The sequence below is a fragment of the Coccinella septempunctata genome, chromosome 2 (assembly GCF_907165205.1).
Source record: "Coccinella septempunctata chromosome 2, icCocSept1.1, whole genome shotgun sequence".
NCBI lineage: Eukaryota > Metazoa > Arthropoda > Insecta > Coleoptera > Coccinellidae > Coccinella > Coccinella septempunctata.
This window is the reverse complement of record NC_058190.1, coordinates 37,586,967-37,602,293: the sequence shown is the minus strand read 5'-3', so window position 1 is coordinate 37,602,293 and position 15,327 is coordinate 37,586,967. Positions and strand designations below refer to the sequence as shown.

At 33.1% G+C, this 15,327-nt stretch overlaps 4 protein-coding genes across 4 annotated transcripts; 2 read left to right on the top strand and 2 right to left on the bottom strand.

Moving 5' to 3' along the window:
* The first annotated feature begins 537 nt into the window (after positions 1-537).
* LOC123307101 (checkpoint protein HUS1) lies at positions 538-2,472 on the top strand. Its single transcript, XM_044889311.1, has 6 exons — positions 538-691; positions 820-1,026; positions 1,077-1,180; positions 1,231-1,338; positions 1,414-1,591; positions 2,161-2,472. Exons 1-6 carry the CDS (start codon positions 640-642, stop codon positions 2,385-2,387), a joined length of 876 nt encoding a protein of 291 aa, XP_044745246.1. The 5' UTR covers positions 538-639; the 3' UTR covers positions 2,388-2,472.
* LOC123307106 (transmembrane protein 222) lies at positions 2,465-3,291 on the bottom strand. Its single transcript, XM_044889319.1, has one exon. It carries the CDS (start codon positions 3,106-3,108, stop codon positions 2,548-2,550), a length of 561 nt encoding a protein of 186 aa, XP_044745254.1. The 5' UTR covers positions 3,109-3,291; the 3' UTR covers positions 2,465-2,547.
* Positions 3,292-3,564: 273 nt separating this feature from the next.
* Positions 3,565-11,506, top strand: LOC123307086 (ATP-dependent RNA helicase vasa). Its single transcript, XM_044889292.1, has 10 exons — positions 3,565-3,760; positions 3,882-3,931; positions 4,250-4,478; positions 5,481-5,567; positions 5,627-5,689; positions 6,716-7,035; positions 9,643-10,041; positions 10,241-10,724; positions 10,826-10,998; positions 11,179-11,506. The coding sequence occupies exons 2-10, from the start codon at positions 3,884-3,886 to the stop codon at positions 11,239-11,241; spliced, it is 1,866 nt and encodes a 621-aa protein (XP_044745227.1). The 5' UTR covers positions 3,565-3,760; positions 3,882-3,883; the 3' UTR covers positions 11,242-11,506.
* Positions 11,468-15,143, bottom strand: LOC123307094. Its single transcript, XM_044889304.1, has 7 exons — positions 14,986-15,143; positions 14,379-14,570; positions 13,778-13,930; positions 13,412-13,628; positions 12,832-13,161; positions 12,520-12,665; positions 11,468-11,575 (listed from the first exon to the last, which is right to left on the bottom strand). The coding sequence occupies exons 1-7, from the start codon at positions 15,032-15,034 to the stop codon at positions 11,532-11,534; spliced, it is 1,131 nt and encodes a 376-aa protein (XP_044745239.1). The 5' UTR covers positions 15,035-15,143; the 3' UTR covers positions 11,468-11,531.
* Between the last annotated feature and the right edge of the window lie 184 nt (positions 15,144-15,327).

The following is a 15,327-nucleotide window of genomic DNA, read 5'->3' as shown; positions in this document are numbered from 1 at the left end:
ATGATATACATATATTGTTTTTGTTATCCAAATCAATTCAAATTTAATCGATTCAAATGATGAAATATGAGTACAATTTTGTGAGCCTAAAGTAAGTTAGTGTTGTTTACCTAGTGTTGAATAAAACTGTAAACTGTAGGTATGGGTTATTTGGAATTGAGAACTAATAATTGATTTTAAATTATTTTCATTACAAAATTCAGTCCAAATCATATGATATTTTTTGATTTGGGGTCGATCTTCAATAGGTATAAAGCCATTCATTCAAGCTATGCTATTCACGCATTTTATTGGATAGAAAAGGGTGCTTTCATTATTATTTGGCATGCGGTATCATGATCGATGGAGGTAACGGCTAATGAAAATGCTTCCTTAATTGCACCATCCTTATTTTTATGAAGCCATTTTTGAGAAAACTGATTGAAAATTGAAATTGATTGAAATTCGATTGAATCCATTCGTTCCATTCGTCTTCGTGCATAGAATGTACAGTAATGAGCAAAGAGAAACTTGATAAGAGTCTGTGGTCCAAGGCGCGAATTGTTTTCAAATGCCGAATGAGGGTTGGGAATGTTTTGGGATAAATAATTACTAATGTGAAAATGTGAAGAATACGAAACGAATACGAAACGAAACAAAATGAAATTCAGAGGACTCATTTCAGATTCTACCGCTATGCGAGACTTCATGAGTAAGATATATGCCTTAGCTACACGTATTTATTTCAGCATCTTTAGCTATATTTTGGTTAGAATTTCCAATAATTACTCCTGAATTTCCAATTTTACTTATAGAAATGTGTATGATTTTGAATTTCAGATATTGCAACCAGCCTATCTAAATTTTCCAAAGAATGTGTTATGAGAATCACCACCAGAAATGTATATTTTATTGTCTCTGAGGAAGAATCTGGTCCCCGACGTCCACTAGTTTGGTGTGATTTACCAGCTAATTTTTATTTCAAAGAATACAATGTAGTAGGAGTCAGTGATGAATACAATGAGATATATTTGGAATTTTCAACAGGTTTATATTCGATATTATACAAATGATTGTTTTAACACATTACTTTACAGCTCTTTTGGCTAGATCTGTATCAGTTTTGAAACAAAATGTGAAGAATTTGAAAATAAAACTTACCAATAAAGAATTTCCCTGTCTTACATTGGAGATGGAACTGGTAAGTTATAGAAATATATTTTGGGAAAATTGTAAACATTTTTTTACCAGGCTCCAGAGGATATTCAATCTAGACAATGTGTTCATGACATACGAGTGGAAGTAATCTCTAGAAAACATTGGAGTAATTATGAAGAACCAAGATTCAACGATTTTCATGTGAGTCTTTGAATATCATTCACCTTAATACTGACAAATAAAGTAGGCATATGTAATGACTTCATTGTTCTGAAGGTAACAATATCAATGCCACCTTTAAAACATTTAAAGAGTATTGTGGAGAGAATGAAGAATATGAGTCACCAGTTGATTGTTTCTGCAAATAAAAATGGTAGATTGATTCTTCGAATACAAACTAATACTGTGACAATATCATCACATTTTCCAGACTTAAATTTAGAGAGTTTTGCAGGTAATGTATTGCTCGTACTTTTCAACTTATGCAATTGTAAGTATATATTATATTACATCATTTTGTTACTAGCCAAGGCTTATATGAAAAATTTCGAAATTTGTCCAGGCATTTGTAAAGATCAATGTAGACATGTAATCGTTTGCTTTGCAGCAAACAGATAAAAAAAAATTGTTACCATATGGTCACAGTGGTCCTCTACAGTAATGTTTTCAAGATACTCTTAACTTGCTCATGAAATGCCAAAAAGTAACAAACAAAAATGTGTAAAGTTATTTATTTTTTGTAACAAATGCATTTTTTGTATCAAATCCATCATGCCATATCGTGAATGTTTCAGCCTAAAAATGAACATAAACCTGAAAACTTACCTTTCAAAGTAACAACTAATTCGCAAAATCTAGAAAAGTGTCATCGGATTTATCTGCTTATAATAAAGCTTTTCTCCATTTAGTTTTTATTTGTCTTAAAATTTAAATAGCAAGACTTTTTAAATGATTTTTCCGATAAAAATTTAATCCTTCGTGAACAATGAATAATTGAAGTAATCAGAAGCTCTCATGTTTTAGTTGGCATCACTTCAAACAACGACATCGATGATACAAATGAAGATGACGAAATGCATGCAGTTAGTTCCACAATAGATATAAAAAAATTTTTAATGTTTCTCTCAGGTATGCAACTAAATAACTGTAAAGCCCTATGTGGGATTGTCCATAATAGAATGGTGAAATTATATATGGAACAACCCGGAGCAATGAAATTGCAAATATTCCTTACAGAATTAAATGATTAGGTAGTACATAAAATCTTATATTATTTTATAGTATAAATAGGATACTTATTTTTCTATTCTGTTGAATAAACAACCAATTTATTAATTTTTTCCTTATTTATTCTATACTTGAACAATCTTTCTTCAATACATAAATATGTACATATATGACTATAATATATTAAATCATATTATACATTAAAGCAAAAATAATGGCATAAAATAAAACTGAGGGCACCCATGTTTGAAAAAACCTCCCAAAGCTCACATATTTCCCATATATCAAAATTAAAAATGCCAATTTTATCATATTCCAATCAGAGGAGTCTTTATACTTCATTAAATCTAAGGCAGTGGCTACATGAGAATGGCAATTGTCACAAAATAAATTGTGCATACGTCCTTTATAAATGTCGGAAGCTTCAGTAACCGCATTATCCCAACCAGATATTCCTCCTCTTGCGAGGGCAGGTTTCAATTGCCAGTACTTGGTTGGTCTTCCGAAAGCCATATTATCTTCCGATACATAATATGGTCCTGCAAAATCCCTTATAACTCCTGAAGATAAAGCTATACCCATATGACCAATAAATGGAAAGAACCATGACAAAACTGGTATAGGAGTCCAAACAATACAGCAAGGAAATTTGTCTTTAGAAATATCGATTGGTGGAAGACCACACTCATTCATTTTACTTAATATTCCACTTCTTGATGATAAAAGATTTTCTCCTGAATTCATATCATACCCCAAGGCAGTTTTTACAAACGGGACAATTCGTTAGCAGATTGAGTTTGAATAAATCCTATTTGGCTTTTATAGAAGGAATGATACCAGGGTCTGGGCCTATTTAATTTTTATTTTGTAATTGAAATAAATAATTGGAAAAAATTTGAATATGAATGTTTTGATGGATGTAGCAGAATATACCACAGAAAATTGAGAAAACACCCTACAGCTATTCATATTTAGATCTACTGATAGTTATATGCTAAAATTGAATCTATTCAATTAATGTTTGGTCTCAATTTTCTTATTACTATAGGGTAGAAACAATGAGATTATTGTAGTATTGAATAAATTGATAATTATTGTTTATTTATACAATGAACTTTTCGTCAGTAGTAGACCAAAAAATCTCAATTATTCTATGCATTAATCTTTCTGGATGTTCTATGGAAATCTAAATCTCTGCTAGCATTTCCGGTATTGGCTCGCCGTATTCGCCGTTCGCCGTTTTTCGATTAATCTCAGCTTCTCGGCGTAGTTGGTCGATTTTGTAGATTGTACGGAACAATTAAGTATTATAAGAAAATTTTCAAATTAGTAAAAATCTTAGTTTTGTTTAAGTGACACACCGCCAGCTTTTTTGAAATTCCGTAACAACAAAGAAGTGAGTATTTTATTAAAAAAATGAAATCACATTTATCATGTTTGCCGCGCAAAGCATGGACATAGACGCTTGGTATGCATTTTAGCATTTTCGAGTTTTTAAACTGTTTTGAATTTTGCAGACATGGATGAAGACTGGGATAATGACGATACATCTACCAACAATTATAATGTAAGTAATGTAATGTTACGATTATTATCAACATTTTATTTTTATCACTGGAAGTGGAGTTTATCCAGTTTAGTGAAACCGCTTTTGCATCTGAAAACTCTGAGAAATACATCTTCAAGTATTATTTGAACATAAGTTATTTCATCATTCACTCTGTAATTTATGATAAATCAATTATTTCTTGGTAGTTTATCAATCAATCTTATATCTATAGCAGAGACAAACACTGTCTATAGATAAAAACTAAAAAAGTATATCAGTGTAATGATGATAATGTATTGGTTTTTGACATATTTCTCTTAACATTATCATTTATAGAATTATGGGGTTATATCTGAAGGAGGTACTAAGTTTGCTGCTGGCCGGGGCTTTAAATCCGTTAAATCAGATTATAATAATGAATGGAACCCAAATGATTCCAATCAAGTAGAAGATAGCGGTTGGGGTAATGACGATACATCATCATATAATAATTACAACAGCAGCTATGGTCAAGATAAAAGAGGAAGAGGTGGTCGTGGTGGCCGAGGAGGAAGAGGTGGCCGTGGTAAATACATTTCTTATCAATTAATTGGGTTTAATGAGACAAGTTGATTGTTGAATACAAATCATGAGTGGTTTTTGAAGCAGAGTGGGTTAGGCAAAAGTCTTCTTGATGTGGGGAAGTAACAAGCTAAAAAACTGAACATTTTTTATAGCATGCTAAGTACCTTATTACATTTCTTGTCTACTAGGAGGTGAGTACAAAAACTAGGCTGCTATGTTTCAGGTTAATGTAAGAGCTTGCAAAGCTGCTCACAAACAGGCAACTGAGGTGACAACCATGTTGTCAACACATCATTTGACAACCAAGTTGATTGTCTGTGTGTTGGGTGATGGTAGATAAACCTGGAATATCCACCATCAACTGGCCCATAGACATGCAAGTTGGTAGTTAACTGAGTTGCTCGAAGTGGCCCCCTTCATTCAGGCAAAAAACTGTCTGCATTGTTTAAATGTATTTTGTTCACTCCAGTATCTAGTAGGAAATTATAGTTCTATCAAAAGAAATGGGGTGAATTGATTTTTTGCTCGCCCTTATCTTGAAGCTTTTGCATTTATCCGAAACATGGTAAACAAATTTTTGTTCTTTATTTTGACATATTACCATATGGGGAATTATTTGGTATGCTATAGGAAATGTGAAATTTTCTTTCCAACATCTTGTGTAAAAAAACATTTACTTAACATCTACTTCTAAAACCTTCATTAGAAGATTTTTGTGAAAATATTTTTTATAAATCAATCATTATGAAAAAGTCATAGTTTATCGAAAAATCCTTTCATGCATACAGTTGTTAGAGCTACATAATTTCAATTTGAGAAATCAAAATTTTGGTGGCATCAGTGATGATTTAAATTTTGTGCAGTAGACTTAGGTAAGAACTGCACCTTTTAGCTTAGTTTGGTCCAAGAAGAATTATAGTTCAGGCGCCAACTAGGTGACATGGGTTTTCCTTTTCCCAATGATCAAACATTATGAAAGATGGCTGAAATAATTTTATTTTAGGGGGAAATACTAATGGCCGATATCAGGACAATGAGAATGGTTATGACAATGAAGACAGAGATGGAGGAAGTAGGGGTCGTGGAAGAGGTAGTCTTAACTGAAAAAAAAAAACAAAAAGTGATTATTTTATCAATGTTTTATTACAGGTGGTCGAGGTGGGGGTAGAGGAGGAAATAGGTCTTCTGGTGATGACTATATGCCAAAAGAAAGTGAGTAATCTTTGAGTCCCTGCATTTCAAATTTTTGATTTTGAAGAATTACATTTTTTAATATAGAATTCTAACTAACCATCAATAAGATTGTTCGAATAGTTGGTTCATTTTTTCTCAAACAGAAGGTCATCTTAGAAGTGCTGTTTATTAAATGACTCCCATGCTTCAGAAGATATTTGTCGACAAAAAGTTGGTGCATGTGGTGAAATAACCCATGAAGTGTTTGGAAAAAATCTTATATGAAGATTTCAGTATTGTTTGGATGTAAATGTCATGGAATTTGAACATACCATAAATTAACTTTTGTTAACTCTTTGATACGTTGGTTGTTTTTACCAAATTTCTAAGATTCTAAGAATATGTACAAGTACAACCGGGTATCTTTTGCTTCACTTCACATTATTGGAATCTATACAGGGTGTCCCAAAAGTAAACGACATATTTACACCATGGAATCAGAATTGAAAAATTAAACCATTTTCTTATTAAACTTTAGGCCAAATATAGATGTTACTGTTCAGCCATGCATCAGAAGTAATGGACAAACTTTCGAGCAATTTTTTTAGACATGCCAGTTGTATTTTAAAACTTTGGAATTATTAGCTTGATCAGTTAATTTTGCAGTTTCTCTTTGTTTTTTAAATTAAACTTCAACACTATCAACCAGAAATGATCTGTTTTGGCCCATAGTTTATCAAGAAAAATACAATGAAAGGATTTTTTCATAAGAGGTTCTCCTTTTAGATTTCTAGCTTTTATATAAAAAGATCTCCATTTCTGCTATTAACTTGTAAACAGGATTTTAGCAGGCTATAGTTTCCACCATCCTTGAATTTGTGCCATCCACTCTGTTTGGCTCTTCCAAATTCTAAGATCCCCTCATGGGACATTGAATTTGGAACACTGTGTCCAAATGGATTAACCATTAAAAGATGTCCCTCCTGAATTGACCTCTTCGCGTTTTGAAAATATTTTAATATTATTATTTCGCATGTTTTCTCAAAACTAATTCGTTTATTACAGATAATGATAATGATGGAGAAGAACCCAAGAAAGAATATTACATTCCTGTTGATAGAACGACAGAAGAAGATCTCTTCACAAATGGCATATCTACAGGTATAAATTTCATCAAGATGCAAGATATTGAAGTCAATGTTAGTGGTGAAAATGTACCACCTCCCATCAAAAGTTTTGAATCGTCAGGATTGAGACCTCACCTTATAGATAATATAGTGAAGTCTGGTTATACGAATCCCACACCTATACAAAAATATTCGATACCCACAATTTTGAATGGACGGGATCTGATGGGCTGCGCTCAGACTGGATCGGGAAAAACAGTAAGTGAAATCAGATATATCATTGTGTGATTATTCTTATCACTATTGATAATTTGATAAATGTTGTCATAGGCGGTTTCTAGATATTTTTAAGTCCGTAGTTAGACAAACATCTGATTTGCATAATTAGGAATGTTTCAATATATCATTGGGAAACAAAAGAACTCGCATATCTTTAAATTTTTGAATTAGGAAATAACTTTTAATTTCCAACTGTCATAAACATAAATTTTGCAATTTTGGATAAAGTCTAGTCATAATCACATGATATCATAATTTGATGTTAGAATTATATTCTGAATACTCTTGACTGAATTATTTATTGAAAACATATTGTTTATCCGTAAATCAAGGGTTGATTCTAGATCAAGTTATAAAACCGAGGCTTAATGTGTCAAAACTGTATGGATGCACTATATCAGCTATTCAGACATGATCTTCAAATATCGATATTTAGGTCCAATTACTAGGTTGAAAAGTCCAAGCTTAATTAACTGATACAATTTATACAGAAAAATTCAGTATGGAACTTCTTTCCCAAGTGGTAGGAAATTTCAAAATTTTTGGGGTTTGGGCCAAAGGAAGTCCTTTACATGTGACTTTTAAATAATTTGGTATTTGATCCATTTTATTCAAGAACATAAATTTGACATATTGCTTGGAAGATGTGTGGGTTTGAAAATAAAACTTGAAATTTACTATACACAGGAAGTTGTTTAATTTTTTTTTTCAATTATTTGACTTGTCGATATTTGATAACATTGCAGCAATTAAGGGGTTCATTTTAAGGAACTTTTGGTGTGATGTGTGTCAGTTTAATCATATCACAGCCATAAAATTCCTTACAAATGTATTGCCATTCATCATCTTGAAGAGATATTATCTTATGGTACAGGTATAGTATATTATAGATACAGATACAAATGAAAACAGAAGCAGCATATAGTAGTGAAAAAACTGTATGCAATATATTATACACAGGTTAATTTACAATTGAAAGATTCCCTTTTTCTATTTATAAAACCACCCCCACCTCTTGTAGAGGGGTGCATAAAAACCTCCATGAAAAGTTGGCTGGTTTAAAATATTGACTTGTTCGGGCATTTTTCCAAAAAATAGTGAATATCGAATATACTTTTACTTTTACTACGGTTCAATTAGATAGGCCAAATTAACCTGAGATACGGGGAAACCCACTGTGAAGGTTCGCGTGATAGCCATCTGCCCATTAAATTGGTTCCTTTCTTACGTCTCTGTTTATAGTACCTTTGCGTAAAACCACAATTTGTTTATGATCTCTGTGTGGCATCATCTAGTCTAGACAGAGAAAGTTCACAGTTTCTCTGTACCTCAGGTTTATATGGCCTGGGCCTGTGGAAGAATCTATTTCCCTTGAAAAAGTAGGATACACCGTACAGGGTGAGTCTTAAACTCGAACAAACATTTTAATAGTAGATTCGTGAGGTCAAAAGAAAAACTTTTACCATTTTTTCCGAATCGGCTCTGTTTAAAAGATACAGGCTGTTGAAAACCCATAAACAAATGTTATTTTTAGTTCTATCTCACAAACAGGTTTATGAATTTCGGAATATAGTTTGTCATTTATTTGAATCTTTTTCGAAAGCAAGAGATCACCTCTCTTGGCCAAAAATTGCCAAAAATTCAAAGAACCCAACTCTTGAAACTAAGTTGAATGTCTAATTAATATTTTACCTTTTTTCAAAATAAAAATATATTCATATTTTCTCGTATAATGTGCAGTTTTCGAGTGATTTGATATAAAAATACAAATTATCTGTGAATTGAGAAGTGGAGTTAATGTCTGAAAATTAAATATCAATGAATATGTTAAAGGCGTGCAGACAATTATTGAATTCTGAAAAAATACACCTCCGGGCAGGATTCGAACTCGCGCCCCTCTTGACTTGACCGGTAATCAAGAGGGGCGCGGGTTCGAATCCTGCACGGAGGTGTACTTTTTCAGAATTCAATAATTGTCTGCACGCCGTTAACATATTCATTGATATTATCTGTGAAATTCGAAAAATTGGGGACTTTGACCGAATGCAACTTTTTTTTAAAAGATCCACAGTAGTGTCACAAATTTAGCTAGTTCTGAAAAATACAATTGGCTACATCTTTTTATCAGGGCCGAATCGGAAAAAATAGAAAAGGAAAATATGTTTCTTTTGACCTCAAGAATCTACTGTTTATATTTGTACAAGTCAAAGACCCAGCCTGTTTACAGGGCCGACTTTTTTTAGAATAATCTATGTACTTGGTCCAAGGTAACTCCTCCTATCTCCCCTAATCTGACACACACTAGTAAATCTCAAATTGATTATTTCCTAACGGGTGCGGTTTACTTTAGAGCAATATGTGGAAAATTAGGATCCCTAGAAGATTTTCCTTTATTTTTCGCAATTGCTCTTATCTACTACATTGATCACCTGAGGATATTAACTTTTCAAAGTCATTGGTGCTACTCTTTTTTCAGTTGTACTCTGTTTTCATTTTCACATTAGTACCAGAACAATAGTATTTCGTTTTGTTTTTGCGAAGTAATGACGAGAGTGATTATTGGTCATTGTGGAAATTTCTTTTTAGGCTGCATTCCTCTTGCCCATTATCAATAACCTGATGGCCGCACAAGAACCACCAGTTGTTGAAGAAAACAAAGCCAAACCTAATGTTGTGATAGTGTCTCCCACAAGGGAACTGGCCATACAGATCTTTGAACAAGCTCATAAGTTCAGTTTCAACTCGATTGTCAAAGTAGTCAAAGCATATGGTGGAACATCAACAAATCATCAGCGAGCTATGGTTCTTAGGGGATGTCATATACTCGTTGCCACGCCAGGAAGACTGAATGATTTCTTAGACAGAGGATGCATCTCTTTTGATTGCTTGAAATTTTTCGTTTTGGATGAGGCAGATAGAATGTTGGACATGGGTTTCCTTCCTACTGTGGAGAAAATGTTAGGACACGCCTCTATGACTGCAACGGTAAGTCGAAAAAAAAAAGATTTAGAATCCTTTCACTTCAACAATGGGATTATCCCATTGCAAATCTAGTGTAGTGTGTAGTTAGTAATCTACAATTTATTTTCTATGCTTCTATTGGGTGAAGGCATTCGTAGTAAGTGTCCACCAGTAATACTTGGCTGAAAATAGGTTTCCAATGTTTGATTATGAAAATTTTCAGGGAGATCGACAAACTCTCATGTTTTCCGCAACGTTTCCAGAAGAAATTCAACATTTAGCTGGAAAATTTTTGCACAATTACGTATTCATAGCCGTAGGCATCGTTGGTAGCGCGTGTACCGACGTCGAACAAAGTTTTATTCAAGTGACGAAATTTGAAAAACGAATGAAACTTTTGGATATACTCAAAGAGGACCTTGGCATGAGGACTTTGGTATTTGTGGAAACAAAGAGGAATGCCGACTTTTTGGCGGCATTTTTGAGTGAAAATGACATCAAAACGACAAGTATACACGGTGATAGACTGCAACGAGAGAGAGAGCAAGCACTATGGGACTTTAAGACTGGAGTTTGTCAGGTTTTGGTGGCAACTGGAGTGGCAGCACGAGGTTTGGATATACAGGGTGTCCAACATGTAATCAATTTCGATTTGCCTAATAGCGTGGATGAATATGTTCACAGAATTGGTAGAACAGGAAGATTAGGTAGGTTTCACTGAAGATATCACTGTAGCTCTTGGTTTTTTGATTCAGTTCAATTTGTAATTTGGTATGTGATGAATTGAGGACATTTTTCTTGATTGCAGGAAACAGGGGAAAAGCAACAAGCTTCTTCGACCCTAATCATGATGCGACTCAAGCTGGTCAATTCTCAAGAATAATGAAGCAAGCTGGTCAGCAGGTACCAGACTGGCTGGTCTCAGGCAATTTTGAAATGGGCAGCGGAGGACATTCCTTTGGAGGAAGAGATATAAGAGAGGTAAGTGTCAACATTTATGTATATTTACTAATTTTTACTAGAAAGAAATTTGTTGGGATATCACTCCAATACACCCAAGTTTGAATGAGTGCTTGATCAGAATTTCTCAAATTTACTGCTTTGTTTCAATATTTGGGTTCAGTTTAAGGAATTTTGATATATAAATGTTTAATTCAACAGGATGATTTTGGTGCTGCACAAAATCTAGATGTTGTCCAGGATGAACCTGAAGAAAATTGGTGAACTATTTTTTAAGTCATGACATGACACATATATTTTTTACCAAGAAATTATTTTTTGTTACTCTTTGAGAATGTTCTTCTTTTTATTATTTTTGATTTGCCCGTTACAAATATTTCTAGTTTGTCAAAAACTTTGTTAACATTTTACAGTTAGGTGAATATTTGAAAATGAGAAGTGAGGAAAATGAATCTGTGATGAGTTGAATCTTGCGATTAAGTATCATTTGTTAAGCATTCCTTATTTTTTAATAAAAGCAATTACAAAACAATTTCTTTCATTCATAATCCAGTTCATATGGCTGTCCCATTCTCATCAATAGCATCGTACTGGAATCCTGAAAGAAAATATGTCTGAATATTTGTTTCATTTACTGACAATGCAGAAATTCCTATTCATTTGAAATACCTTTCTGTATGCTGTTGGAAAAGTGGAGTGTATCATGGTTTGTTAGGAATGTTCTCTTCAGAACAAACCAATTTCCGTTCGAATTATGTTTGTGTAAAGTTTCTCAGGTTGGAATAGTAATACTTGAGGGAAATTGTGTTTTCACAGTAACACAAACTTCAACATTTCTGGTTTACATGAGGTTGTTTCGAGCCAAAGAAGAATTATATCCGGCAGTGAAAATGATTTTCCACTAAGAAAGAATATGTTGAGAAGAACTCGAAAAACTATTTGAAAATATAAAAAACAGACTAAGAGGAAAATCATTGAAATGTGCAATCTGACACCCAAAATATGATGAAACTTGATGAAAACTTCCTTTACTATGAACTAAAAGACGTTCCTATTGTCTTTTTATTATGTAATTGGAAAAATAGTAAGATGGTATGCATCTTCGGAAAACGTCGAGCAGTTTACTTTTCTATCTGGCAATCATTTTATCATTACACATACTATGTTCTTTTCTACTTATAAAATGCAACCCAATGACCCAAAAAGCCTTCATAATAACATTTAAATGAAAATAATTGTGTAGCTTCATGTTCAACTTTAAACCTCGAAAATTGACAACAAGAGAACAATATTTACGAAATTTTAAAGAATCAAGAAATTGTGATAAAATTGCAGGTCTTTGAATTTGAGAGGCATTAAAGAGTCAACTGTCCTTTCATACACCACTAGTAGTAGCCAGGAACGGTAATTTCATATAATAATAGGTAAAAAGTTATGCAAATTGGACGAAAATTTGAAATTTCTCAAATAAAACTCTGCAATTAGTAATGATACACTTTTTATATAATGGAAAAACATTACCATCTGCTGAACTCATCTTACCTTCATTGTCTGCACCATTCACTTCGACAAAAAGATCAGTTTTCCCAAACATCGGTGGAATTGGTTGAAAATATGGTGGTGTGAGAGACATCTCCGAAATTTTTCTCATATCCGCTGTGTAATTACCATCATCGAACGTATTTGCCCTGTTGAAAATTTATAACTACATACTGCACAAAACGCTGAAACTGATAAAGCGTTCAGAACGCAGATAACGAAGCTATCTTTGTAGATAGCGAGAGAGGGTAAAGATACCTTCCATTCCATATGGTGGTAGAGCGAAATTCAAAATAGTGATTTGCTCAAACTCACCTCTTCAAGAATTTATTCCTCCTCCATATCAAGTTTACCGATATAATTGCTGCAGCGAATAGAAGAATTACAAGTATTATACAGATCACCCACCATGTAAGCAAACTGTTGATTTCAGGCTGTTCATAAACAGAAAAACCTTTCAGATATTTACTAGCCAATCTGGTCCACATTATATTCAGATGTTCTTCAGCCAATTGATATCCTTTCCAGAGTGAACAGCTACTGTCAGTTTTTAGCGGTAGTGAATAGACTAGGCGGACGCAATTTGCAAAGTCTTGCCATTGTGTTGGACATTGCTCTAGAGTATAAATATTCACGTCTTCGGGCCTATGAAGAAAAAATAAAATAAAATACGTAGTTATTTCCAAACGAGAATTCGACTATTTTTGAATGGCTTCCTTCCTTCAGGCAATTGACAACTACGGCGACGCAGCCGGTGCCAGCAAACAGGAGAGCACAGATTGCAGAGTAGCAGGAGAGTACATAAATAAACACTGTGTAATAGAGCTATGGTCCTTAGTAACGCTGCATAAACGCACCTTAAGTCAGTATAATATGAACTCATAATAACACTCACTCAATTTTTTTGGTCAAACAAAATCCCTCCGTTTCCGTGTAGTCTTCGGCCATGGCAACTATATCATCCTTCAATTCCTTAATTAATTTTTTATCTTCGTTGAACTGCTCAATCGAACAGCCAGAAATGAACACGGTAGAATATTTCGAAACTTCCGGACCATAAGTTGAAACTGATTCGGTTGTTGTCACTGGAGGTAGTGGGGGATCTTCATCATCTGAGAAAAATTGAGAAAAATTATTGTTTTCAAATATGTCAAAAAATGTTCGAAATTCATGGGCTATATTCCAAACTTTAGCGACCTTCACTTTTTTCCCTTCGTTAATAAAGTGTGTATTATGCGTTTCATGAAATTGAAACACTTACCTCCCTTTTCAAAAGTTACAGTACATTTTTTTGTTAGTGCATTAGGAGTCTCTAATTGTAGGATAACCGAACTAGAAAAAAAATATATCGTTTTCGGTTTCTTGATGTAAGCAAATATTCGTCCATTATCTTGGGAAAGGGGATTTTCATTTCCTGAAAAAGAAACATTTCATAAGATATATGTATATATAAAAAATATGAGTTGTAAATATACGTTTCGCCTTGGTTAAAAAGACTCACAGTACAAATGGAAAATGAATTCAACAAAGATTTATATTAATGAATATGTACATAAATATAAATCTGGGCTGATGGCCTAATCAGAATAGTATTAAGCACACCTAATTATAATAATAACTTCACTGGAAGAGGCTTCTTATGGAAAACACCTTGTTTTTGCTTTCATGTGTATTTTTCTCGATCGTAATTAAGTCTAAGGCAAATGAAATATGTATCGAACGACGCTGTGTTATGAAGATTGGAATGCAATAGTTTTTAAAACGGTTTATGGAAGAAAAATTCGAATACTTGAAAGGGTTTTCACATGACGCCTCTTGTAAATGGAAACCAAGCCATTAATTTTATTGTACGAAATACTAACCATTTTTTAAAATCAGGTACTCCTTGTTCGGCCTAGATTCAGGATTTCCAATATCGCATGTTTCTATATTGACAGATATCGAATGATTTTGGGCGGTAACATTAATGATGGCACTACCTGAATTCAAACCCTCCCATTTGTATGTTTCGATTTGCAGAAGGTCCACAGTTTCTATAGAATCTTCAGAAAATGCTAAAATAGAAAAGGAGTGTTTTTGTGGGTTCCTAATTCAAAGAGCATTTGAAATATTGTTGTATCCCAAAGTGCAAAGTTAATAACTAATATTTATTCATTTATTAGTTACTGTGTCAACAAAAAAAGAAAAGCATCAGGCTTTTTGTGAAAATTAGGCTTCCAAGTGAAACTACTCAGTATAAGTACTAGATTCAATCTATTCCTTTTAGCAGTATTTTGATCTGGACATATTATTTACAGATTAAAATGCTTAATAATTCCTTTTTGGTTCAATATATAGTTTTTCGGTATTACAATACTAATAATATGTAATTTGAAAATAAATCTTGAAAGACTAGGAAATTTACTTTTTAGTTTTATTCATTTCATTAGTTGGCAGAGAAATGGAGGAGATACATTTTGAGATACTTACAACCGACAAAAAAAGAAATTATTGAAAGTATCAAAAATATTGTTGACATCTTGCGAACAACTCAGTGAAATAAATCAAAAATCACCGAACTCAAATTTGATGAAAATATCATCATCACCATCATACTATTAAATGAGAAGATAACAAAATCTATCTCGTATCACGAAAGATACGCTTGTCTGATACGCGCATTGTTTTATCTGATAGGTAAATTTCCTGGTGGGAATGAGAAATTGAAAACGAGTATAACAACTCAATATATCTTCACCCACCTGAAGATGTTATTGTGAAAGCGAAAGACGTGTAGTAGAACTTCACTATTGAAAATAAAGGAGTTTTGTT